The sequence below is a fragment of the Neospora caninum genome, chromosome X (assembly GCF_000208865.1).
Source record: "Neospora caninum Liverpool complete genome, chromosome X".
In the NCBI taxonomy this organism is placed as follows: Eukaryota; Apicomplexa; class Conoidasida; order Eucoccidiorida; family Sarcocystidae; genus Neospora; species Neospora caninum.
Window position 1 is genome coordinate 2,645,101 of NC_018396.1, and position 26,600 is coordinate 2,671,700.

Here is a 26,600-nt window from a genome sequence, read left to right on the forward strand (position 1 = left end):
CGCCCGGCCCGCCGCGACGGAGCGGGAAACGCGAGACGCGCGGTGGTGTCGCGTCGGCGCAGGGCGGACGGAAACTGCAGACAGGCGGGCGCGGAAGCGACGGAGAAGCTGGGAGGTGAACGTGAGAGTGCTTCCCCAGCATATCTGGAGGCGGCGAGGAACCGTGGGAGAAACGCGCAGTTCGGCCGACTTCAGGCAGACGCCCGGGTGTGGTTCGCAGGCGTGGGAGGGCAAGCTGCAGCTGAGGTGTCTGGCGGGCGACGGCGAAGGGGGCGAACTGCGCCGACTGGAAATGTTGTGGACGAAGGCGGCCTCGACGCGCCTTCCAATCCGTTTCCTGTGTGCATCCCTGCAGCCAAAGCGGTTGGCAGATCTCGATGCGTTTCGCGTAGGCGAGCCTGGCACGAACATGCTGCATGCGTGGACTTTTCTTTTGCAGGTTGGAGAGATTTTCCGGAAAGGCGAACGGCGGGTACACGCGCTCCTGGAGGCAGCCAGAGCGTTTGCTGAGAAGGAAAAGCTGCTGTTGCACTACACGACAATCGACCGGTTGGAGGACGGCGAACCTGTGGTGTACAGGCACACGAGTGGAGCTGTGAAGCGCCTCGGCGCATGCTGCGGAGAAGAGGAAACCGCGGAGCGACGCGCGAAGCGCCGCCGAGAGGGGGAGAAGGCAGACGGTGCGGAAGACGGAACAGAGGGTGGGCCGCCCGCCGCCGGCTGCCACGTGGACCGACACGAAGTGTCTTTGAATGGTACACGCGCTGCGCCGTCATCAAAAGGCACAGATTTCGATATGTCCCTGTTGGACTCTGGGCGATACTGCTTGACCGTGGCTGTTCGCGGAAATCCCCTCACGACAGTCGTCGACAGCGTCTTCCTTGTTCCTAGCAAGTAAGCTCCAAAAGGTTTTGACCCCTTTTTTTCGGCGACCTCTCCAGCTGGTGCATGCGAGATCGCCGCTTTCCTTTCCTTTCACTCCGACCTGGCGGAGACGCCTCACGCCTGTGCATCTGGTTTCGTTCTCCCGCCTCTGACTCTCCTCTGCTTTGGGTACCCTAAACCCTGGGGCTCGAGGCTGTGTGGCCTACTTTGTTGTCGGCGTTTTCAGCCGAGTGCACGCGTTCGTCCGGCGCGCGGGAGTCTTTGCAGTCGAGCAGCTCCACCGAACCCGTGCGGGAGTTTACGCCGGGGAACTGCGTGTCCCTGCCGCGTTGCATGCAGTCACAACTACATGCTGGTGCATGCAGGCTCCGCGCGTTAGCTCGTGCTGTGCATCGTGAGTGCAAGGCAGTCCGGGCCGCCTGTCGGTTGCGTCTGATTTTCGAGGTTTTCTGCGGTGTGACCCGTTCAGCCGCGACGACCTGCTTCCGCCTCCCTTCAACACTCCTTGGGACCACCACTGCGTCGAGCCCAAGTACGCGTGCCTGCCATCGTTCGTGCTTTTTTCGTCCTTCGGTTTCCATCTGCGCCGGCTGAGACCGGCGGACGTGAGAGTGATCGCGGCCGCTGAAGCGGAGGATGCGCAGCTGGAGAGAGGCCACCTCAAGTCGCCGGCTTCCAGCGCCGAAGGCGTCTGCTGCGCGCCGAGTTTCGCGTGGATGAACGAACGCGCGCTGGCAAAGACTTCGACGCAGGACGTTTGGGCGCTGGGCGTCTTCAAGCGCCGGCTGGGCACTTCTCGCAACACAGTCGACGAATCCGACCCGGCGGTTCCGGAGGGGAACGAGGCCCTCGTCGGCTACGCCTGGGCAGACGCGGAAACGCCCCCGGACGCGACAGCTCCGGGAGCGTCACCTGCGCCGTGGAGGTTGAGACGCGTGTTCATCACGCGGGTCCGCCGGAGACGGACCTTTGGAACGCACTTGGTGAAGGCGTTCCTGGCGACGCTTTACAAAGAAAAAGTGTCTCGCAGTCCGACCGCTTCGCGGGAGGTCGTCGGAGACCCAATGCCTGCGTGGTTCGCCCCAGTCGCTCGCGAGTGCGGCTTTTCGCTCATGGAAGCGACGGCCCTGACCAGCGGGATGTGCCGCATGCGCCTCAATCTGGACCACTGGTTCCGAGTCTTTGTGACGGAACTGGACTTGTGAAGTCGGTTTCCGAGACAGGCGTCGGAGACGAGGCGAAAGCGCGATGGTGCGGTGTACGCGGGAGTCAAGCGGGCGGCTCTGCAGCGGTGTTCACGCGCTTGTGCTGCGCAACAAGGGCGGGTCTCGAGCACACGGAGAGACAATCGGTTCGGCCGAGGCGACCTGGAGGTCTCCAGCAAAAGTGCGCGCGCGCCGAGGCAGGAAGCCGTCAGCAGGCGCTCCGGTGTACAGGAACGTCGGGTCTCGCTTCAAATGTGTGTTTGTGTGTCGCGGATCGCGCGCGCGCGCGCCAGGCTGCTTGGGACGGCGTAGAGATCCGTGTCCCGTCTGGGACGCGAAAACGTGTGCGTGGACGAATCCATGCCCTGCGGCGCGGGCAGATGCAAAAACCTCCGCGAACGGAAGCGCTACGTCCTTTTAGTGATTTCATGGCGCGTTCATTCTTTCCACTTGAATTGGCCGAACGTTTCCAAAGGGAAAATATGGTACTGGGTATTATAGGCCGATTCTCAAGCTTTGATGTACTGAAGGTTCCGAAAGGTGGTAACCGGGTCGCACGTTTCGTCAAGTGGGTCGAGGCAGTTTCTCGCCTACTGTGTTTGTTTTTGTCGACAGGCGACCGTCCAGCACTTGTGCTTTTTTGCCGTGGTGCACGTGGATGACCCCCGGGTATCCACGCCCCGCGTTGCCGAAGGGTGTATACCCCAGAAGGCTCGACGCGACGGAACGAGGCAACTCGCGAGCGCCGGATTTGAAGCGCCGATCGGTTTCCGAGATCGCTCCGCCTCTCACAGTTTTGAGGGGAACAGCCCAAACCTTTTGAGTGGTCGGTGCGCATGTGTGTCACAAGGCCAACACGCAGGGGGAAGCACGCGTGGGGGTCGAAAGGGACTGTCGTGCCCGCTTTGTAGAAGAAAAAGTGCATTGTGTTGTTTCCCCGAGAACCACGCTGGGGCCAATGAAGAGATGCGCCAGGCAGTTGAAAGAGCGGTGTGTGCTCTCAACTCTCAGGTACCAGACACACTTTTTTTTCCCGTGGCGCCAGGTCAGTGTACGTTGTCGACAGCGTTCAGTGAACCCCTGTTTGCAGTGTCCCGCCGAGCCAGCAGATTCGATGCAACCGGTGGGCACTGGACCGAGCGTCGCCTGTGGTAGTTCGTCTGTAGGTGTGACAAACGCCTGTCCGAGTCGAGTTTTTTTGGCACGTCCAAATCCGAGGCCGCGCTCGCAAACGAGGCTGGGGAATGTTGTGCGCGCCTGTCGACGCAGTGGAGTTACAGTTGCGTCGGGCGGGTGCGTTCGAAACGAAAAGGTAGCTGTTGTGGGAAAGATCCGCGTCCTTTCACGAAACGAAACTCACTTCTCTCCTCGCGTGTCTCACGAAACAGAGGATGAGTCGTTCAGTGCCTGGCGACGAGCCGTCGGCAATCCTAGGGTCTCGTGCAAGTATCCAGTGTTTGTGTAGATGCGCCGGCGGTTTGCCGCATACGTCGTTTCAGAATTGTTTTGGTCCGAACCGTTCCCCGTTTGTCATATGTCTAGCTTTCGCTACACGATGCCGGTAATGTAACTTTGTCTTCAGGGATTGACGATCCTTGAAACGCTCAATGCTGATATGTGGAAATCACACTTGGCGCTGCCTTTTTTTCTTGATGTTGGACGGCACGGGGCTGTCGTGTTCGACGCAGTGGTGTGTGTGCGGGGGAGGGGGGGATCCCACGGATATGTTTCACAGTTTGGCGAGCTCGCTGTAGCGGTCATTGCTCGTGTTCATCACGGTTCAGACCTCTCCGCTCTGAGAAGCCGCCTGATTCCCAGCGGCATCTCCGCGTTTCTCTAGTGCCTGCCTAGCCCCTCGCGCCAACACGCGCACGTCCTTGATTCATGAAACACATACACTGTCGCCTGATGATTTTGCGGGAACGTTCGTTTTGTCCGAACTTTGGTGCATGTACAGGAGAGAGGAGGCCCCGGCAGTCCGGCGGGGAGAGCTGAATAGCTGTGGGAAGGATGCCTCTGAAGGCGGTGATACTGCGTGAAAAACTGCGGGTCTGTGCACACCCGTTGCTTTTCAAATATGTTCCGAGTTTGCAATATTGCGTGTCAGTGAGCGCGAACCCGCTCCATAACGGAGAGGCAGTGCATGGGAGGGATGGGGTCTACACTTGGACCTACAAACTTAGGACTGTGGTGTCGAATGCGGTCTTGATTGTCAACGCGTGTACCCCGGATTTTCCCGAGAACCCGCAGAACAGTAAAACGTTTTTCGCACATCACATGAGTCGAGGCAATGCGCGCGCTTCCACTGCATTTCTGTGCAACCGCCAAAGCGTGGGCCCATGAACACCGCCAGGTCTAGCGCGTTCTCCAACTGTCGAGTTGTTGTGCGACAGAATGCAGCGCACCTGGAGTCGAGACCAAAGGAGGGAACAGGCGTGGAAGCGAGAGTGTGCAAGACCGCCGAAAAAACGCGCGTGTACACCGCAGAAACAAACTGGCATGCCTGTGGCGCAACACGTCTACGCTCAGCTCTTTCGTGGGGCAATCTAGAAGCCTTTTTTTTAGAAGAGGGAGAGGTAGCGAATTGCGGACTACCTGCTAGATACCCTCGAAGGAATCGACACTGACAGAGCTAATGTGTCGCCACTGCTTTCGCACGTGAAGTCAACACGAATTCTCGGCGAAGCCAACTATTCTGCCTGCTAAAGGAGAAACGGACTCCAGTTTGAATCTCCGTCTGTTGGCGTCTCCCAGTCAAAAAATGCGACCAAAAGAAACACAAAGAAAGATATCAGCTGATCTAGGAAACACGTGGGCTGTTGCCGAGACGAAGACGGAGATAGAAGCGAAAGCCTTTGAAACGGCCTTTACTGACACCAGGGCCAACGGTGAAAACGTCTATTTTTCTTACGAGCGAAGTCGACGTGTGACAGCTTGTTGAGAAATTAGGTAGGCACACACACCCACGAGGCTCCCTCGATCGGAAAAACGGAGAATCTGAGTCGCTGACGTCTTGGGCGCTCGAGGAACTTCTTCACCTTATTTACTCACTCTTCCCGTCCAGGCGTGCATCTGCGCTGTTGCTTTCCTTGCGGTTTGTCTCCGTCGCCGCAGTTGACGATTTTTCGCCCTTCAGCGAGGTATGACCCATCGACTGCATGCACAACGGCAACCGCAGGCTATTTTCCGGTCAAAAACTCCACTTTCCGTTGTCTTTTCTCTTTCGTTCCTCTCCGTGTCCTGTGTGCGTTTCAGGGGGTTTACCCACGGACATACCGGGTTCGCCGTTTCCCTCTCGATTCGCTTTTTTTGCGCGCGTTTTCTTTTTGGCTGCAACGCCTCGCCAACGAAGCTGTGCATGCGGTTGTCCTCTTGACAAGCGAGGCTGACCGTTTGCTCCCCCGTCCGATTTGAATTCCCTGGAACTGTTCAGCGTTCCGCAGTTTATCAAGGTTGAATCGCCCGCGAAACCCGAAGAGAAACGACTGGGCTCGCCCACCGAGGAGAAAAAGGCCGTTGCGGCAACTGACGACTTCAGGAGGCCGCTCGACCTCTGGACAGAAGGCCACCGGCGGGGTCTGACGACCTCAGCTCTTCTGCTCGTGGACTTCATCTCGGATGAGAGCTTCTAGCGGCAACTTTCGCGGGGTTCCCGTGCAGAGAGGCGTCCAGAGGCTGACATGTCTGTTTGTGCTTTCCCGCGGGTGTGGTCTGTGAATCGATGCTCACGTCACAGCTTTTCTGCCGCTAACGACCGGATGTCTGCATGTATTTCCAGCATTTTTTCTGCGGTGTGAAAGGAGCGCGCTCCCAATCAGGGGTTCGCTGATATCCTGGCCTCTCTCTGCGGTGTCGTCCCTTTCTGCTTCAACGATGAAGGCAAAGACCCAAGAGCGGCGCACAGGCGCCTCGCGCAGCCCCTCGGCTGAAGACAAAGGCAAAGTCCTCTCCGAGAACATTCGACGCCTGCGGTTTATGCAAGGCAAAAACGCGTCGGGCCAGAACGCGTCGGGGACTCAAGGCGCGCCGTCTCAACGCCTCTTTCACCAGCATCAGCTGCGCCTACTCCAGCAGCAGCAGAAACAGCTTTACCAGCTGCAAAAGTCACAAGAGAGCGGAAACAAAGACAAACGGGAAGGCGCGTCCCCCGCCGCCGAGCCGCGTACGGACCCAAACGCTCCCGCCTCGGATTCGGCCTCCTCAGCGGCGTCTTCCTCAGCTTCTTCCGCAGCTGTTGCGCGGCAGCGAGAAGAGGAGAAGCGACGGCAAATCGAGCAAGTGAACGAACTGAGGAAGCACTGGTACGCTCCGGGGTGGGAATGTGCGGAAGACATCTATGAGCTCCAGCAGGAAGAGGACATGGAGATGCAACTGCACATCGGCCATCCTTCTGTCGAAGCCAAACGGCAAGCTGCCGCCCTGGTGGTCAGCAGGTACCGTCGAGTTTTCCAGACCCGAAGCTCTGAGTTGGTGCACTCCTCTCGGGAAGGGGTGCGGTTCGCGCAATCGTCTCCACCGATAGACACTTCTGGGTCGCGAGCGTACACCACGAGGCTTGGCTAACTCCCTCGCCTTGGATGCATGCATCTGTTTATGTATAGAAACAGGGTGCACATGCAGATTTGCGAATGAGGAGTCCGTGCGCTCATCGCTACTCCTCAACGCAAAAACCCGTTGCATCGGCGTCGAGTTCTCTGCTCCGAGCCGTGGCCGTTGACTGTCGTTCGTGCGGTGTCTCTTTATAGGCGAGCGTACGGCGGAGTGAATCCCTTTGTGGAGGCGAACATGCGGCGAATCGAGAAGAAGGCTCTCCATCTCGAGAGACGCCAGGAAGAAGAGAAAGAAGCCAAACGGTGGCAAGCCGTCCACTGCGGAAGACAGAACATCCCTCTCTGACGAAGCAGGAAAGACATCCCGCGTTAAAGAAAACAGTTCAGGTTACCTTCTCGTCGACCGAAATACGCAGAGAGACGGCGAGAAGGCGACGCACACGGCTTTCCGTGCGTTCTCGACAGGTGCTTTTTTTCTATCGTCCGTCTGTCTTGTTTGCTCGATTCTCTCACCCTTTGTTTCACACACATCCGCGTCTCTGTCTCGCCTCCCTCTCTCCAGGAGAGGGGCGCTGACAGCAGGCACGCTTCAGATTCGCCTCTCCGGAACCGCGCCGCATTTTGTGGAACAACAAAAGGAGTGAAAACTCTTCCCCCGTGGCTCTGACAGGTGCGAATTCCTCGCGGCGCACGCCGACGACCTCGCGGGGATCACTGGACACGTCTACCCGGCGTTTCCTGGTTGCAGGTGTCGCCTTGTCTCCGTCCATCACCCTGCAGACGTTTGTCGCGAAACCGGTTGCAATCGGTTCCGGACTTCCCGGCACACGCTGAAGTCACGTTTCTCCGCGCTGTGCATTGAGGGCGTTTTGATCCTGGAACTCACGTGAACACCGACACTTTGAGCACAGACCACGAGCAGCTATTCGCTGTACGCGCAGCACATTCCTGAAGCGTGGCAGGCGACAGCCGGCGGTGACTCCTGCGATGCTGACGGGATGTTTCCCCTTGCTAGAGTGACGGGCTTGCGGGGGTGCGGGGCCGCACACACGTGTAGAAAAGAAACGTTTCGCGGCGGCGGCTGACCGCAGAAGAGCAGCGTCTCTCCGAGACGAGAGACGCATGTGCGTTCTGCTGACGCGGAAGACACGCGGGGCAGAACGAGAGCTCAGAGAATCCCGGCGAGCGTCTTAGTGAACATGGAGAAGATGAAACGTCGCGAGACAAGGGAAACGCCGATAGTGGAAGGAAACGGAGGGAAACACAGCAGGACAGACAGCAGAGCGGCGACTGGTTGTTGACCGTTGAGCGAGTTTTTCAAAGAAACGAGAAATGTTCAAAAAGACTGAGATAGCCGGCGCCCACACAGAGAGACAAGCAACGAAGAGAGAGGAGACGTTTCGGCGTTGGAAGCCGCATTTCCAAACGGGAAGGTGAAAGGGAAAAGGACTCCGAAACACCAGCGATCGGACCGTGAGCCTCTCTCGCGCTTGCAGACGCTTCAAACACAGATGGGCCAGGTGACCCTAGATGAAGGGAAGAGAGCCGCTCCAAGCACGGCCGAGGACATTCGGGTCCACAGCCAGATCAAGGAGACAAACCGCCTGTTCTTCTGGACTAAGACACGGACTGTGCGATTGAGCCTCCCCAGTCGTTGTTTCCGCCTCTCTCTCCCTCGGCGTCGGCGCCTTCAGGCGGTCTTTCCCGTCCCCGGCTTCTTGTGGTTTTTCTGGATCTCGATATCCGCGCTGTGGTATTCGAGTGCCGCCCTCGCGGAGACGTCCTTCCTCCGCCGCCTGTGCTCGCTCGCGGGTCGTGGGAAAAGACAGAAAAAATCGAGGTCGGAGCGGCTCGGCTCCTGAGAGGATTCCCGAAAGCGGCGACGTTTGATCTGCCACTGCGGCGCGTACGTACACCTGAGAAGACAGCCCGGCAAGGCCAATGAACAGCGCGAGAAGGCATCCCAGGAAACGGGAATTGAGACAAAAGGAAACGGACCAGAAACCGAATGGACCAAGCGCACAGGCTGAGAGAAGGAAGAAAGAGAAGGCGTGCGGGCTCCTGGCCAAGAGACTGCGAGAGGTGAGTGTGGCTGCTTGCTGGAGGGTGGTTAGAAAACATAACCAGACGGGGCGCGAGGCGAACCTGGTCTGCATGGAAACAACTGCCACGTGGGGGCAAAACACACGCTGACACAATTTTTGCTTTCGTGATCTCCTTTTGCCTCTCGCTCTGCCCAGCCTTACATGGACGTGGGTTCGAAGCTGGTCGCGGAGAATCGCGCACGGATGCTCTCCACGAAGTTTTCGCCGCATGATCCAAACGCGGCGCTCCGCGACTGCCTCAACTGTTCCTCTCTCTCCAGCGTCCTCTGCATCCTGTTCCTCTCCTTCGGTTTCCGTTTCCTGGTCGCCAGGAACAACCGCCTCCCTCTTCTCGTTGTCACTGTCGTCCTCCACTCTCGCCCCGTCCCGGCTCTCACGCGTTGGTGTTTCCACATCGCTCTCGTCCTCGCTTTCTTCCGAATGCTCCTCATGCATTTTGCTCTTCAAACGACGGGGCGCATGCCGTGGTACGCGTCGGCTGTTTTTGAACCATCCGCGATGGAGAGAAAAATCGCAGGCTGCGTCGGCGAGGCTCTCCCGACTCGACCGCGTTCCAGAAGTCGCTTCGACAGAGCCGGAGAGAGAAAACGTACCGCTCAGAGGTCGACGAGATGCCTGGCATGTCCGTTCCTTTTCTTCTCTCCCTTCGCTCTGTCCTCTATGTGCTGCCGGGGCTTCGTCTGTCGTCTCCTTTCTGTCCCCGGCGGGTCCCTCACTGACGCTTCGCGTCGTCCCTTCTGTATCGGCCGTGTGCTTCGCGCCTCGGGCGATCGTGCGAGGAGAAAGGCGTTTCGGGTTTTTCTGCACGTCGCCCAGCCGAACGCGCGATTCCGCCGCCTGAAACCCAAGGCAACGACGTCGAAACGAAACGAAAAAATGGGGACAGTGTTACGTGAGAGATCTCAGAGCGAAGATCGAGTCGCTGAAAAACCCACCAATCGACCTAGGAGCGAGTGACCATCTTCCATCACGGCGACCAACCTTTTACACAAGGAAACCAACTTGTGTTGTGGATACACTTTGCATTTCTCTCTCTTCAGCTGTCTCTATCTGCACACAGGTGTGGACGAAGTTACCTATACGCATCATCTGGCGACTTTCTAGATAGGGATATTGAGGCGTGTTTGCCCCTCTTTGTCAAGCGACGGCTCGATCCCGTGTCTGCGTGCACACTGGCATGGAGATGTACACGCATGATGAACACGACGGGGGCAGGCTAGATGCACCAAACGTACGTAGTCAAGCTCGGTTTCTGCCTCTCTACCGATACGTGAAAAGGCCTACAAAACAATGCATATACCCCTCCACACCGACACGAACAGGCACAGATACACACGCAGATATATACACATATACATATATATCTGAAATACATCTGTACAATTATAAAACGCTCTCTCTCTCTCTATATATATATATAGATATATAGATATAATGATGGGAGCGTTTTGGGTGTCTGTGCGTTCGTTTATCCTTACTTGATGCCATTCTAGAAGAGGGTTCCTGAGAAGCACGGTGCCGAGAGCCTCGAGGGCGAACGTGGCTGTGCGGACTTCGCGCAGGGCATGCGCGAGTGCAGCGCCGAAGTCTCCGAGCGCGCCTTTGACGCATCCGTTCAGGGGCGTCCAGTTCGGGATGTGCCCGCGTCTGTCTCGCGGGGGGACCGAGAGGAAGTTGAAGAGGTACGAGGCAGCGCCCGGCGGGGCGACTGCGTGGAGCAGCGCAGGGGAGAGACGGAACGGAACCAGATCGGGGACCGGAAGATCCGTTACCGCGGAGTCAAACGCGTACCCGAAGTCGATCTGGATAAGCTGAGGCAACCAGAGATGATAGCCAGAGCTTTACTTAAATATTTTAAAATTGTAAAAATATTAAAAAATATCTATTATTGTATTTTTTATAAATATAATTTATAATTTTTTTTGTCTATATAAAGTAGAAGATCAGAAAACCAGAGATAGACAGACCCCAGACAGAAAACGAGAGAGAAAACGAGACAGAAGACAAGAGAGACAGAGGACGAGGTACGGATACGGAGATGGAGACACAGCGCAGCATGAAGAGACTTTGAGAGAGAAGGAGAAGGAGATATGAGAGGAGAGGATGGTAGGCTCGTCGGCATGGACAGAGGCAGAAGGAAAGCGAAGACACAGACCCACGGGCACAACAGGAGGATGCAGAACGGCACATCCGAGAGACGCGAAAGCCGACGGGGAGGCCGTGGCAAAAAGGGGAAAAGCGGCCGCTATAGGAAATCTACGGCCACAGGCGCAGAATTCCCCCAGACGGCACAAAACGGAGACACGGGGTGGGAGGCAACGTGGGAAGGCCCCAAGACGTTGTTGAAGAGGGTGCGCACGACCGACGAGGAAGTTAGAGACAAACAGTGCCGCGAGCAAGTGCGATTTCGATCGTTGTCGGTTCATCCCCAGACTTTTAGCTCCACAGTCCTGTGTCCCGGGTTCCGATTCCTATATAGGCTCGACTGAGCCCTGGATGAACGATGGTATCTGTTCCGTGATATCCTTTGAGTCGTCTTCCTTTCCCTCGCCCCTCTTTCTTTCGGTTCTTTGCACTTCCGTCTCTCCTGTTCCCGTTCGTTTGCTTCTCCCTGTTTCTTACTTCCCCGCAACTGAAATCGAGGAGCCAGTTTTCCAGGTGTCGGTCGCCGATGCCAAGGATGTAGCCGGCCGCGCTTCCGGCGGCGAGGCCAGCAGCAAATTTTCCTCGAAGAAGAAAAAACTCTGAGGCAGTTCCTGCGAGGGCTGCGAGACAGGCCGTGAGCGCATGGCAAGGTGGAACGAAACTGTGAAATCGTTCGGAATCCTTCAGAGCAGACTGCGCAAAAGGCCTCGCCCTACTGGTCACGCCGGCGCCAGCAGGGGTGTCTGAGAGCTGCACGCAGTCGAGAAACACAGCCTCAATCACCGACGCCGGCTGTCGATACACGTCAGCCCACAGTTGGGCGATCGGCGAGGCGTCCAGGGTCGCCTCGTCTTGAGGATTTTCTCTGTCGTGGAGAAACGCGGTTTCTTCGGTTTTTTCGCGGGGCGCGTGATTCGCGCATGCATCGCCTTTCGCGCACGCTTCTCGGGAGGCGTCCGGCGAGCCGTGGATGCCTCGTAACTGCACGTCCTTCGCTGACGCCGCCTCCGCCTCCGACGTGTTGTTCCGGTCTTTGGCGCTTCGTGGCGAGCGATCCTCGTCGCATTTGCCGTCTGCATCCCGTTCCGGCCTCTTTCTGCTTGACGGCTTCTCCTCGTCCGATTCCTCCTCGCACGTCCGCTTCTCGTATGGGCCTCGCAGCCGTTTTGCTGTTCTCCGGATCCGTCCCGTCTCCTCGCCGAACGGCCGCTCTCCTGGCGCATCCCCTCGCTCCGTCTCCCGACCTCCTCGTTGGCGTGCAGTCTCTCGCGTGCGGCTCTCTCGCGCCTCAGCATCGCGCGCAAGGCCGTCGAGAAAGCGGCGAAAGCGTCTTGAGGCGGCGGCGAGTTGGAGACACGGGCGAGGCCGGCTCGGCCTTTCTCGGTCGCCTTCTGCCGCGAGGAAGGCAGCGGAAAACGCCTCGACGACGTGCTTGAGTGTCCGCGTGCAGGAGATCCACTCCAGCAGCCCGTGGCGAACCGAGAGCGGGACGACGGCGTAGGTGCGCAAGAGAGAGAACGGCGAGGCCGCGCATGGAGAGACGGTGGCAGGAGAGACGAGAGAAGCGGACGGAGGGGAGCGAGAGACAGCCGGCGAAGCGGAGACAGGTGAGGGGGGGGAGGCGAGGTCCGGAGCGAGACGGGAAGTGAGAGCCTGCGGCGGAGGCAAGAGGAAAGAAGAAAACAAAACAGGACGGGAAACCTCATTTTGAACGAGAAGTCGAGAGGAGGAGAGGAACACGTCAGCAAACAGGAAGAACCCGACGCGAGACAAGTGCCGCCGTGGCAAAAGGCGCTCGCGGAGGAGCGCCGGGAGGGAGAAGGAGAAAGAGAAGACTCCGGTCAAGAGGAACACGAAAGAGACGAAAACACGAAACGGCTACGCATCTGGAGAGAGGGGAGACGCTAAACGAAGAGCTCGAGGCGTCAAAAGGCGCTGCTGGCCTCGCGAAACAGCCGGCACGTTTCGCAGTGGAGACAGCGAACGCTGCCAAAAGCTGCATGGCAGAGAGGTTCAGCCAACCACAGAGCTGCACGTGTGTTCAAGCGCGAATACGCAGGACCACAAAAATGAAAAACAAATACATCGTGCGTGTTTGCCTACCTGCTGGGACACAGCTGAAAAAGCAAACACATCTACATCTACGTGTACATTTTTACATACATGCAGACGGATGTTTAGGTACGTATTCCTGTTTGCTTGTTTCATTGCAAAATCGCTTTCGAGAAGATGTGTATATGAGCCAACGTGTTTGTGGCTTTCTGCGGTTTCGAGTTGAGGTGCTCGAGAAGGCGCAGAGAGAGTTTACCAGGCATTTGAGAGATCGAAGGAGAGACTGGACTCGGAGGTCCACGCGCAGATCTTCTCCACTTTTGCACAGGAAGCGAAACATTTTCCCGTTGGAGCCGAGAATCGAAAGGCGACACGGACTTTGCTTGGAGCGAAGAACAAAAACCTGCAAAGCCAGCGCCACAGAGAAGCGAGAAAAGCGCCCGCTGAGTTTCAAGACTCTGTCTCTTTCTCCGCCTCCGTGCCTCTCTCTCTTTCAACAGCGTTCTGAACCACTGATAAGGCCCACATCTCTTCATTGTCTCCTCTGTCCCTTTCTCTTTTCTCGCCGCCGGTTTCCGTCCATGGAGGCCAGGATCGTTCCTTCTCTCCACCGTGATCTCATGAATGGAACGGAACAATCTGGAATGCAAGGACAGTTTTACTAACGCGTTGAAGAACAAAGTAGGTCCAAACCGCGCAAGAAGGAAAAATATGGATTGTTCTGTGCACCAGAGCCGGTACTTGAGCATCTATTTCTGACTCTAGGTTCCCGACAAAATCCTTTCTCATTTTGCCTTCTTCGGGACTCTTCTGCCGGCGCCTGCTCACTTCCGGGAGGAAATTAACGACGGAGACTGTCTCCTCGACTCGCCGCTCGCCTGCCGCGCCTGCGAACTGCCCCGGCACCGCGAGGGAGAATCGCGAAGTCGGTGGAAGAGCGCGGGGAGCGACAAACGAGGAACCTGGAGGAGAGGCGCCGAGGGTCAGGCGGGCAGCTGGAGAAGGCGAGGAGGACGAAGAATAATCGTGCAGAAGCGCGGACGGAGAAGGAGTGACGACCGGGTCCGAGGCCGCCGGCGAGGGCGACCAGGAGAGACCGCTGAGGCCGAGGCTGTGTCCGTCGTATCTGCGAGAGGGAGCAAGAAGAGATAGCAAGAGACACAGTGACACAGAATAAGTGAAGACAGACGGAGTCTCGGCGCTAATGCATTGTTTCCCCGGCGATTTTCGGGCGCCGCGGGGCTGGCACCAGCCGTCGCGTCCGGCGCTTTGTCACATTTTGAAAAGCCAGAGAGCGCAAAGCACGGCCCCGTCGTCTCTGCGATTTGCTCCTCTCCTTCGTGCATGCGCTTTGGCCTTTTCGATTCTTGAGATCCAAGCGTCAATCTTTTTCCCCGCTCGCCTTCCAGGCGCAGAAAACCTCCAACTCGCGCGTGTCTGGTAAAACCACGGCCGGCCTCTCCCGTCCTCAGAGGCCCTCGCGACAGACCTCGGGAGATTCTAGCAGTGCGAGCGGAGTGTATGGACAGCCGAGTTATGAGACACAGACAACCAAGGTTTTCATGCGTGCGTACACGCCCATCACTCCCCTGTTCTTGAACAAGAGTCAGTTGGCGCCGCATGGATGGGTCGGCGATGTTTTCGTTCGGTGTCTTCACCTACTCATCTAGCCAGATGCACAAGTCACGCAGACGCTCCGACACGCCCCCGGCGCGGCGTCGCCGTTTCGATTCCGCCGAATCCAAAGAAGAGAAGACGGCGCTCTGCGCCTCGTCGACCGCCCGCCGCAAGCTGGAAAAGAACCGCTGGAGCTGCGCGAGGGGAAAACTCTCCAACTGGGAAATCGAAAGCTCGAAAAAAGTTCTCGAAGCAACACCTGCCGGGGAAGCGGAAGGAGAGGAAGGTGACGAGGGGAGAAAAGATGAAGATGAAGAGGATGACCCAGACGAAGAGGAGGATGCAGGTGCGCGCGACGGAAACCCGGAGGTGGGCGTAGAAGCCTCAGGTTGCTGAGGAATGCTGAGGAGGCTCAGAATCGTCTGACCAGACGCAGACACAGAGACAACGGCCAGAGAGTTGCGAGAAGCGGATGCTCTGCATGTCCAGGTTCCTCCGAAGCATCCGTCACCACCCATCACACCGACAAACTTCGATACGCATATCTGCTGCCATGTAGATGCATGCTCCGTCAACCCATATATATATATATATATATATATATATATCTTTGGACGTGTCTGTATATATATATATATATATATCTTTGTACGTGTCTGGATATATATATATATATGCATGCACACACACAAATGATATAGAGAAGTCGCTTTGAAATACAGAATTCACGTGCCGGATGCCGAACGTCTACGTGGCCCACAGCTTTCATTTTGGCGGCAAAGTGCCTGTGGAAGGTTCCAATGCGATCGCCGAGGAGAGCGTGATGCTCCTGGAGAATGGCGTCGTCGGTCGCCTGCCTCCAGAGGCTGCGCAGCGCACGGCGACCCGCTCGGGAAACACGCGGCGGAGACTCCATCTGCGAAGAAAGAGAGAATTGGACAGCAAGATCGGAGCTAGAGTGCATGCGCGAAAGAGAGGAGGCGATACGCCGATTAGACCCGCGCGAGAGCCTAGGAAAAGACGAGCGCGGCAAGCAGAAAAGATGCTCTGTGGAAGGAAGAGGCGAATGAGCGGGAAACGGTGAGAAAGCGAAGGAGTCAATAACGCCGAAAATAAGGCAGGAGGCGCATGAGTGACCACAGCCAGCAGCGGGAGACGAGCGCTCAGGGAGAGCGAGAAGATCTGTGAAATGCTGCAGAAACCTCAGGCGTCACAGGGCGAGGAAGTGTGAAAAGGCCGAAAGTTGAAATCGGTTTTGACGACGAATGCAGCTCAGCGGCGTATGAAGAGAAGCTACGGACACAGACATGGACGGACGCCGTCCGTGTGTGTATGCGAATGTTTGGTGACTTCGCGTGGTCTTTAAAAGGCATTTGTAGCGGGGATCTCGGTTTGGTGAGTAACGATCTGGCGACTCGGAGGTCGTCACCGTTTCTTCCTTCTCGTTTTCCTCTTGTCTCCGTCCCACGCGCACCTCTGTCGCGAGCGTCGCCTCCTCGCCGTCGGCACGTCTGCGGGCCGTCTCGTTCCTCCCCTTTTGCTTCGCGTGTTGTCGCGCCTTTTCCTCGTTTTTGTCTTCAGCGGCTGCTCGCCTCGCTTTGGCGACTTCGGAGCGCAGCAGAGAAAGGAACGGGAGAAGAAGCCGCTGCTCAGCTCTCCGCCCTGGCTGCTGGAGAAGGTCGGCGGCGGCAACAAACAGAGGCGCGAGAGGCGCGCGCGCTGTCGCCTCGGCGAGAAGACGAGACAAGCACAACGCACTTTTTCTCGCCTCGGCGTTTTCCCGACACCGTGGTGAAGAGGCTGAAGAAGACGATGAAGGCCGGGAAAACGACGGAGAAGAGGAATGCCCGGAAGAAGATGAACGCGAGGAAGAGGTAGGCGGCGAAAGAGGAAAACAAACCGATGAGGACCAGGGTCGGCACCGCAGCTCTTGAGCCTCGACGGCAACCTGAACGCGGGGCAACTCAACGGACGGAAGCGCATAGTTGTGGAGGGGCGGGAGCAGGGAAGCGACAGAAAGGCCGGGAAAGTGGGGAGACACTCGCACACAAGAGCGAGAAGAGAAACGGGACCCGGAAACGAGGCAGGCCAGGGAGCGAGAGTTGAAGGTGGACAGGAAGGACCAGAACAAAGTGGCCAGGAAGGGAGGGAGAATGCAGAAAAGAGATCGACAGACACGCCGCCATGCGGATGATTCGGGAACCTCTAAAAAACGTGCGTTCTCGACTGCGCCTCTCGTAACCCCCTTTCGCTTTGTTCCTTCGTCCAGCCTCTATCTCGGTCTCCTGTTCAAAGTGTAGCTATGAAGGAACGCGCGCGACACTTTCCACTGCTAAAATGCGTTTAGGAACGATTTAGTGCAATAGACACCAACTCAAAAAAACAGCTCTAACAGAAACGACCAACGGCTGCGGCATCGCCTTTACGAACCATTCGCGCAATCAGCGAAAGGAGATACCTCCAAAATCTCGTTTCAAACACGAGCACCTTGTCCTCTCGCTCGTTCCGTAGGGAAGCGCTCCGGCACCTCAACTGTACGTGCGGCTTCCCCCGTCTCCCCGACGTTTCCCCCTCTTCCAGAACTTCGCTCCCGACGCTTCGTTGATGTCTCTCCGTTTCTTTGCCTTACCATCAAAGGGTAGACAACGGTCTGTGGGTAGGCGCATGCAGTCTTCAGCAGGAGGGGAAAAAGACACTCTCTGAAGAGGCCCCGTTTGTCTGTCGCGAGGAAAGCGAGCGCAGGCTCCAGCACGGCCAAGAGCGTCCAGCAAGGTACTTGAGAAAGCAGGCGCCGGCAGGTAAAAAAAAACGCCTCGAGGCGTCGCTCTCGAGTGTCGTCTTTTCCCTCTCTCCTTCCCGCTGCTCCCTGGCCCCGCAGCTGTTCCGAATCCGCACGCGCCTCCTTTATCTCCTCGCGCGGGCCCTCGACTCCCCACCGCCGATCTCCCTGTGCGCGCTCTTCCATGTCGTCGTCGGTCTCTTCTCTCTCTCCTTTGACGTTCTTCGTCTCGCGCTGCCTTTCGTCCTTTGCTTCTTCTCCCTCGGTGATCTTCGCTTCCGCTTCGCTCCCGTCGTGGACCCGCGGAGCTCTGGAGCGCGCGGAGACCGCAGGAGACGCCGGCGATACAGCCCACGAGGCGGAGGGCTCTGAAGCGCGCGCGAGAAGAAAGAGAACCGCTGGAAAGGCTTCACGCGCCTTTCGCGAAAATGGCGAGGACGAGACGTCTTCTTTCAACAGCCGGAGCACCGACAAGCAAAACTCCTCCTCTACATGGTCCCAGAGCTCTTCGTCTTTCTGTGTCGCATCTTCCCCGGCGTCGGCGCCGCCATCACACGCGTTTCTGTCGCTGTTGGTCTTTTGCTTTTCTTCTTGCCGCTGTCTGAAACTCAGAAGCGCCTGCGCTACGCGAGCAACTTCCCAGTACGCCTCGTGCACCCTTTCTGCTTGAAGTCGAGCGTCACACTTCACGCCGCATCGCGACATTGAGTGATGAAACTGCTCCGCAGTCTCTGGCCACGCCCGTTCCTCGCCCCTCTCGTCTCTACTTTCTCCTTCGCCTGTTGATTCATCGCGTGCATCGCCCTCCCCGCCTGCATGTGCTGCAGGCGCCTCTGCTCTTTGCCGCAGACTGAGCGCCTCGCGCCAGCAGGGTGTCCACACACTCGACGCGAGGCGCCGCGGCGTCACTCGCCCTTCTGCGCAGCTCCCAAAGACGCGGTTTGCCTCAAAGGTTAGGGTCATCTCTCGCGCGCGCACGAGCAGCTTGTGGATGCGAAACATGCGATCTGCGTTCCACACGCTTCGCTGGTGCGCAGAGAGAAAGAAACTCAGAAAATCCCGTTCGTCTCTCTCGCCCGACATCCGGTGGTCGCGAGCAAGCTCTGCGCGACACAGGCGGACGATGTGACCGGCTTTCCGCACATCTCCAGTTTGTGCAACTTCCTGCAACTTCATTTCAATGATTGTTTGGAAGGCGCCAGGATCGACCCAGGAAGCGGAAGCGAACAGGCAACTGTTTGGAGGCTCGGAGCCCCGCTGTCTCGGCTCTGCGACCGCGCGCGTCTCTGCCTCGTCGATCGCCGCCACCCGCTCTCTCTGCTTGTGCAAACTCGCCTTCATCATCTCACTGCTCGCCTCGAGGTACCCTCCCCACGCGAGGCGTCTCGCCGCAGAAGTCGCCGCGCATGCAGTAACGAAAGCAAGACACGAAGAAACGAGCGAGGGAGGACTCCCGTCTCCCCTTTCTTCTTTCGCTTCCAGTTCTTCTTCCCCCTTTTCTGTATGAAGCTGATGTCGCCTTCTCGCCTCGGATCGGGATCGGCTGTTCCGCGCGTCCCCAGCCCGCGTCGCGTCTCGCGTGAAGTCTCTGTCTTGCGCCTCTTCGACGCGAAGCGCCTGGAGACACGAAACAACCGCCAGCGTCTGGTCACATAAATCGGCGAGGCCGAGCGATCCGCTTCGAGGCGACAGATCGGGTCCACGCTGGAAGGAAAGCAGCGCACCGAGCGGGGATCGCGAGGCGGCCGACGCCGGCGAGTCTGCCACAAACGGAGAAAAGACGTGGGAAAGACAGAGGGCGAGCGGAGACAGCGCGGCGGCAGGAGGGCGCCGAGCCGCGAGAACAGGTGTCCCCACGAGGGACCAAATCCCGGGAAGAAACGGCGACACTGCAGAGGACGAGAAGGCGAGAAGAAGCCGTTCGGCGTCGCGCGCGAGGCGAAGAAGAGCGAGGGAAGAAGCGGCGACAGCCCCGCGCCAGGGGGACGGAAATGCTTCGGCGAGGACCGGGAGGAGCGCGGTGGGGAGGCGTTCCGAGAGACACAGTCGACAGGAAGGAGGAATCCCCGAGCGCTGCTGGAGAAGATGCATCGCGAGTAGAAGAAGAAGCCGAGGCGACTGTCGAAGGGAAACGCCCACAAAGGGAGACGCGCGATCGCTGAGGCCGTTCTCGGCGCCGATCAACGAAGCGATGTCCTGCTCGCGCATGTCCAGGAGGAGGCTGAAGACGAGGGAAAGACAAGAAACATTCAATCGGAAGCATCACGTGTCTCAGTGTATGTACACACGCTGGGGGAGATGCAAAGGATCCAGAACGAAAGGAGATCGACACACGCTTTTTGCCGCCCAGCGAGCCTTCGCCCCAAGGTTGAGATGGTCCCACCGACCCCCGGTACCGTCAATTCAAGCACTCGGCTGTCTCTTCGTTTCCGTCCATTCAAATGCCCTAAGAGGTGATGCAAGTTTAAAACTTGCATCGTCCTTTTCTTGCCTGTCCTTTCTCTCATGTTACCTGCTGAGGTCGTCGAGGCACGCCGAGGCATCGCTGCGATTTTGAAGAAGTTCAACAAACAAGGCTGCGCGCACAGGCGCAGCATCTGCCACCCTAAGCAGGTGTAGGGCGCCGTGAGGAGACAGCGAAGAAAGCTGACGGTCGTCTCTTTTGTCCGTTTCACAATGTCTCGCGCGCCAGGCTTCCTCCCCAACAGAAGGCGGAGAAAAGGAAGAATCGTCGAAGGCACTCTTCGCCGCACGCAGGCAGCCGACAGCTTTCGCAGTGTACAGATCAAAGATGTCTTCCCACCTGCGAGAGGGGAAAAGTGCAGCGGCAAAGACAGAAGGGAAGGATGAGGATGCGTGGAGGTCCATACAGATGCAGCGGAAGTGGATGCAGAAAGAGGGACGGATGTCGCGCAAACAGAAAGTATCACCCGTCGCGTGTCTTCATGGACATGCGCTGCGGTTTGGCGATCACGCGCGGTTGTCTTTTCATTGACGCCGTCTCTCGACTCTATCGCCTGCTCACTCAAGCGAGCTCCGTAGAGGGTGTTCACATTCTCTAGATTTGAAGTTCCTCCTGCTTCACAACTAACGTCGCCTCTTACAAATTGTTCCCTCGACTGCGAGATAAAAACACACTGACGTTCACGCCCAGCACACAAAGGGCGTGCTCGGTTCCCAGTGTACCCGCTCGCAGGTGTATGCACACCCCAGCAGGTGCCGCGTAGCGGTTGCCTTCTATAAGTTCTTTCTCCGGTGGCATTGTCTGTTTTTTGGAGTCGTCGCTTCAACTGTTCATCCGCGTTCCGCAGCTCGAGGAGGCTCACCTGGCGAGCCGTTGCAGGCTGGCCACATGCACTTCCCGCAGAAGCCACGCCGCTTCTTCGTCTCCTGCGTTGTCGTCGCCGCCTCGAAGCCTTTCACCGAGCTCGTCAACGCGCCTGGCGTCATCCTCGGTGTCCTCCACAGACCTCTCTCGCTTCCGTTCTCCCTCTTCATCGCTCTCTTCGCTCTCTTCGTCCACCTCCACAGAGCGCAGCAGGCGCCTCTCTGGAACTGCGTACAGGTTCCTCATCATCTTCTCTCCTTCCTCGACCTGTCCGGCTGCCCACGATTCGAGCGCCTGGCGAACGAGCCGTCGGAAGACGCCTTCATCTATCAGAAATCGCAACAGCGCCTGCGTCTGGTGTCGATACACCCCCTCCGAGTCCCTTCCGGGGTCGTCTGCCAGGTGTCTCGACAGCCGAAAAGTGAGAATGAGCGGCTTGGCGAGTCTCCGAATGTGCGCGCCCGCCTCTGCGCAAATGCGGCTTCGCACGGCCTCTCCCTGAGTGTCCAGAAGGGACTCGAAACCGCCAAAGTTGTCGAAAACGTCCTCGCGCCTCCGGCCTTCCCCGCCTTTCTTCGGCGGACGGTCGCCGCGTCCAGTGCTTCGCGCGGTTCCACCATCAGACCAAAACACATGCAGATCCTGGAGCCTGCGTCGAAGCCAGACCTCGAGCGAACATGCCACGCACTGACTGAGCAGGCGGAGACCGCTGCTGAGAAGCTCCCTGCTCTCGTGTCTCTCGCCTTGGCCTCCGGCAGACACCGCTGACGCGAAGACGGCAGACGGCGAGAGACAGCGCGACATCGCAGAGGGCCTGAATTCACAGGCGAGCTGCAAAAGCAGGGAGAGGAGTGAGCCGTGGCAGGAGGCGAACGCTCTTCCACAGAGGTCCAGAGCTCGGCCGACACTCCCTTCGAAGGCCTCTGCCGCCGCCAGTGCCGAAGCACCAGCTGTCGGGGAGACGGCGGCCTCGTATAGACCTCGCAGCGCGTCCAGAGCGAACTGCGAAGCAAATCCCGAGTCGAGGCGGCACATCCATCCGACGCAGTCGAGCACGTCCTCGACAGACACCCGAAAGACAAGTGCATCATCGTCGGCGTGGACAGTCGACGCGAAGGCTCCCTGTGCGCGCCTTGTGCGCATCGCGAGCGAGGGCAGAATAAGGCAAACCGAGACTCCCTCGCCGCGTCTTTGCGCCTCTCTGCGGTCTGCGGCGCGGCGCCGCGCGAGCGACAGACGCACCTGCTTCGCGATGGCAGTTGCCTTCGCGACGCAAGCTCCGGGAACATCGTGGGAGAATTGCCAAGTGGATCGCGAGTCCAGAGACGACGAAGCCGAGGAAGCGCCCAAGAGCGAGGGATCGGGAAACGGACTGGCGACGGCTTCAGAGAGCCGGGAGAAGGAAGGCCGAACGGAACCCGATGACGCGGACTCACGAAATCCGGAAACGTCTTGCCAAGTGACTGGCGGGAAAAGTGCCAGCTCTTGGGGTGTACGTACACCGCGTCGCGGTCCGTGACCCCGCGCCGAGAAGGCCGGGCTGTCGCCGTTCACGGTCGGAACTCGGCGCATCTTCACCGGCGTTTCTTCTCGCAAGTTCAGCGAGGCGCCGAGCAAACGGGTCAGTGCGATTGACGCGTGTTGCCCATCCACTGGATGGTTGTCGCGATCAATCCGTCGCTTCTGGAACGGCGAAACCCCCTCCAGGTTTTCTCCTGTCCTCGCCCCCTCAGCCGCGCCTACCTCCCTGCCTTCCGCCCCATCTCTCGCCTCGTCAGCGCGTCTTGCCCCGTCGGCAGAATCCTCAGACACGTCCGCTAAAAGGGATCCGCGGTACTGAAAAGGTGATCCGGGGCCTGGCGGGACCACCGCGGGGAAGTGGCCGTCTAGGACCGCAGGCAGAGCCGCGGATAGAGTGAGAAGAAGGCCGGCCATGGGTGTTTTCTGTCCGCTGCGGCGCCTCGCACCTGGCGCAGATGCCGCCGAGGAGGGCAGGTGTGCTGGAGCCGCTTGGCCGACGCGTGCATGCATCTCTTCTTTGTCGAAGCGAGACAGCGTGAGTCTCTGGAGGAGATATAGGGTGTGAACGACGCGCCCCACTTCGGCGCGCAGGCGGGCGCTGTGGGGCGTTCCACGTGCCCAGGCCTGAGGCGGAGCAGGAAGAGGCAGGAGGCGGGGAAACCGAGAGCCTCGATCTTGCAGCGGCTCTGCAGCGGTCGCCGTAGGATTTGAAAACGGGGCATTGGATGCATTTTTGAAAGGAAAATACGAGCCGAAAGGAGCGAAAAGGGAAGCGAGATTTTGCACCTCAACAGCCCCTCCGGCGTCGCCGGCGGGTGTACGTACACCGCGGGCAAATGCCTGAGGCGCCGTCGCGATCGCGTCGGCGAGGAGCGGAACCATGGAGGCAGACGAGACTGGAGAGAGGAAGTGAGAAAGCAGTTCCGTTGCGCGTTCGAGAGGCGCGGTTGGAAGCACAGGAAGCCTTTGGCGGCGCGGGCTGAAAAAGAACCTTCTCTGGCGGCGTTGCAGGTCCGGAAGGGGGATTTGGCGAACGAGGACGTCGCGCACATACGCGCTGTTTGCGTAGCTCTGAAAAGCGACAAAAAAGGGTACGTGTCCCGGTCAAGGCCCACATCTGCGTGCTCTTTCGCGCGCGGCACTGAGTTGAGATTTTCCCCTCCCTGCTTCTCGCCGGGGCTGGCTTCTCCGGCACGGCGCGTCGCTTACCTCTCTGTGACTGTAGAGCCACGCGCAGATGTCGAAGTGGAGTAGGAGGAAGCGCGTGGCGGCGGGCGAGGAGACAGGGGCGGAGGAGACAGCGGCGAGAGAGACAGGCCGTTCAGAAGACGCGAGCGATCTGGTGAGCGCGTCAGCCGCCGCAGCCATTTCGGAGAGACAGGCAACCAGCGGAGGGTGGTCCTCAGGGAAGAACGGAAGGAGAGAGAAGATGAGCGACGCTGCGGCCTCGTGCAAGGGCGCGAGAGCCGCCGATCTGAGCACGCATAGCGAGGACAGGGAAAAACACGACATCGAGAACGAAAAGCTCAGAGAGAAACAGAAGAGAAGGAAACTGGGGTAAAGACTACGAGAGAGGAAAGCGTCAGCATAAAAGAGAGCGGGGGAAATCGACGAGGCTCAGGAGCGTCCAGTCCTCGCGCACACGGGGAGGTACACTGCCAGAGGAGCAGGGTGATTTGTTCCGTGAACAGTCCGCGAAACCTCAGGGAGATGCAACGAACAAGAGGGATGGTGCCAATCTCACTCGCTTTCAGATGCATGCGAGAAGAGCGCTGGCCATAGAGGACCTAAAGCTCTCAGGGTTGCTTCTCTCTGCTGGTTTTGCCACTCGAGTAAGAGTTCATCCACTCGTGCCGCATCTGTCCACGGTTCGCTTGTGTTCGCCTCCGTGTTCTCATCCGCCTTTCGGCTTTCGTCTTCGTCAAAAACCGTCTTTTCCTCCGCGATTCCGATTTCTCTTTCGCGCGCCCCGTCACCGAGTGGTGGAGCCTTTGCCGCGCTCGGGTCTCTCTCCGGACTCGCCGTCGCGTCCGCGGGCATCGGCGGGCGCTCCAGCTTCCTCACCGCTTCGGCCTTGCGCTCGACCTCCAGGCCGCTACGAACAATCAGCGCCTTCACGTCTTCTGCTTCGCTTGCGATTTGCGCTTCCTCGCGAGCGTCTTGACCGCTCCCGTCCTCTCCGCTCCCTGGGGTGTCTGGCTCTTCTTCCCCGCTTGCCTGACGGCCGCCTCGGATGGGAGTGGCGCACGTCGTCTCCAGAATGCGAAGGAGGGCGATGAGTTTGTCGAGGCGACGCCGATCCGCCCCTGTCCCCGCCGCCTCTGTGCTCGTCAGGGATTTCTGCAGAGGCGTGACGAGGTCGAGAAGGCCGAGAAAGAGACGCCGCGCGGAGGCCGGCGCTTCTCGGGTATTCGGGCCCAAAAAGAAGAGCGGCAGGTGCGGAAGAAACTCCGCGAGAAGCGAAAAGAGACGTCCGTCGTAGAAATAGCGATACACGCTCTCAGACACAACTCTCGCAGAAGAAGAAGGTAAAGAAGAGGGAGAAGTGGAAGACGAGAGAGAAGCGGAAGACGAAGGCGAGGAGGCGCGGGACGCGAGCGAGGGAGGCACGCCAAGAATCGAAACGCGCTCGCCTCGAAGAAGCGCCTTTTCGTGCGCCAGCATCTCTGAGAATTTGGAAAGGATCTGAAGCAGCAGAACGACGTTCTGGCCCTGGAGCCTCTGTGCGTTGCGCAGCCGATCCAGCTGCGTTGCAGAGAACGACGAAGAGGCCGAGTGAGCAGAGGAAACCGGGGGCGGGAGAGTGAGAAGAGCTACCGCGAGAGTCGCAGCTTGCCGCGCCACGGGAAGAGAGGGGAAGTCGAGGGCTTGCGCCAGGAGGGAAAAGAACTGGAGCGGCCTGGAGACGAGTGGAGAGACGCAGCGAAACAATGGCAAGCGACCGCAGGCGCCGCAGACGCTAGACGAGGAGCGAGCAACAGAGACAAACAACTCGAGCAGGGAAGGAGGGGCAAGAATCCGGCCCGGAAACCCGAGGGAAGAACGATCACGTGTACACTTTTTCTGTGTGATTAGGGCAACAGGAAACGGAATGTCGACTACTGCCTTTGTCCTGGTGCGCCCGGCACGTGCCTCGTCTGCTCGACCCCGTCTCGAGTTCTTCCGGTCATTTGCCGGCACTTTCTGCTGCCTCAACGCAACTCGGCTTCGCTGCTTTCGAGGCAAGCTGTACAGAAGGAAACTGACCTCGCTGTCACAATGTCTCGGTAGCACCTCCTGCCTTGAGGCGCCGTCAGCAGAATGCCTGCGAGAGCGAAGCCGGTGCGCCGGAAGGCCGCGGTGTACGCGAGCGCGTCGGGGTGTACGTACAGCAGAAACCGCCACAGGCGGAGGCCAGGAAAGACGAGGACGGCTGGGAGGTCGGGGGAGAGGTTCTCCGCGCTTCCGGCCGAGGGCGGAAAAGGCGAGGCAAACCCGTTGAGAGACAGCAGGAAGTCGCAACGATGGAAGAGCAGCGCGAGGAGTCTCAAATAGACACTGCGAGAAAAGCGATCCAGAAGACAGACGCAAACCGTTTCGTGTCTCTTGCATGCCGAGGAGCAGACTCCGGCGTCTACAACGGCAGCCGAGGCCTTCTCGCTGGCGCCCCAATGAACAGTGGAGTCAGCCAAGCCCGCTCTGTAAGGCAAAAACTCGAAAGCGACCCTCCACCACATACAGCTGTGTGGTCATCCAGGAGAAACACGGTTCATTCAACGTGTACACACAGATATATATATATATATATATATGTATTTGTCTACACACCAGCAGTCCAGGATACTTACCTAGATATATATATGTACACCTGCATATCTACGCTGGTAGGCACATGCGCATATCTATCTATCTATCGATCTGTCTATCTATCTATGTATCTATATGCATACATATATATACAGGTGCGGCAATTTCGTGGCACACGTAGAGAACGGAACTCGGAGAGGGAGATGATGAAAGCCGACTGGTGAGGTACATTTGTGTCGAAGGACGCTGCCTTTGCGAGCCTCCGTTTCTGAGTGAGGCTGATGACCACCTACTCGTGCCAGAGGCGATGGGGGTGCGTTGTCACCTTCATCAGCATTTGAAGAAACCGAGAAAACGTTACTGCGTCGCCGGGTGTGAGACGCGCAGCGAAGCGCTGTGCTGCGGTGTATATACACTGCGATTCGGCGTCCTGGGGGGGAGCGGCGACGGGCGGCGGCAGCCACCGCAGGAGCAGAAAGCAGGTGTCTCTGAGAGGGCCCGGAGAGCACAAAAAGCCAGAAAGGAGCGCAGCGAAGTTTCAGTGAACGCACGGGCGTATCTCGGAGGCAACGAACTCTGAGGGGCGGAAAGCTGCGTTTCGACCAGAGGCGATGGGAGCCCTCGCCG

At 58.4% G+C, this 26,600-nt stretch overlaps 3 protein-coding genes across 3 annotated transcripts in view; 2 read left to right on the plus strand and 1 right to left on the minus strand.

Moving 5' to 3' along the window:
- Nucleotides 1-292: 292 nt before the first annotated feature.
- NCLIV_047970 (conserved hypothetical protein) lies at nt 293-2,090 on the plus strand (the record flags this gene model as incomplete). The annotated part of the gene is made up of 2 exons (XM_003884348.1): nt 293-894; nt 1,355-2,090. 2 exons carry the CDS (start codon nt 293-295, stop codon nt 2,088-2,090), a joined length of 1,338 nt encoding a protein of 445 aa, XP_003884397.1.
- Nucleotides 2,091-5,963: 3,873 nt separating this feature from the next.
- On the plus strand, nt 5,964-6,986 carry NCLIV_047980 (conserved hypothetical protein; the record flags this gene model as incomplete). Its single annotated transcript, XM_003884349.1, has 2 exons — nt 5,964-6,523; nt 6,836-6,986. The coding sequence occupies 2 exons, from the start codon at nt 5,964-5,966 to the stop codon at nt 6,984-6,986; spliced, it is 711 nt and encodes a 236-aa protein (XP_003884398.1).
- A 1,180-nt stretch (nt 6,987-8,166) lies between these two features.
- Nucleotides 8,167-26,600, minus strand: part of NCLIV_047990 (conserved hypothetical protein) — a gene marked incomplete at both ends in the record, with an annotated part of 37,002 nt that continues 18,568 nt past the window's right edge. The window contains 15 exons of the mRNA XM_003884350.1: nt 8,167-8,556; nt 8,887-9,582; nt 10,224-10,556; nt 11,368-12,543; nt 13,199-13,345; nt 13,771-14,068; nt 14,605-14,777; nt 15,320-15,475; nt 16,034-16,285; nt 17,189-19,559; nt 19,851-20,141; nt 20,665-23,258; nt 23,397-23,661; nt 23,932-25,086; nt 25,434-25,724. Coding sequence (XP_003884399.1) covers nt 8,167-8,556; nt 8,887-9,582; nt 10,224-10,556; nt 11,368-12,543; nt 13,199-13,345; nt 13,771-14,068; nt 14,605-14,777; nt 15,320-15,475; nt 16,034-16,285; nt 17,189-19,559; nt 19,851-20,141; nt 20,665-23,258; nt 23,397-23,661; nt 23,932-25,086; nt 25,434-25,724 — 10,588 coding nt within the window. The remainder of the gene's footprint in view (nt 8,557-8,886; nt 9,583-10,223; nt 10,557-11,367; nt 12,544-13,198; nt 13,346-13,770; nt 14,069-14,604; nt 14,778-15,319; nt 15,476-16,033; nt 16,286-17,188; nt 19,560-19,850; nt 20,142-20,664; nt 23,259-23,396; nt 23,662-23,931; nt 25,087-25,433; nt 25,725-26,600) is intronic.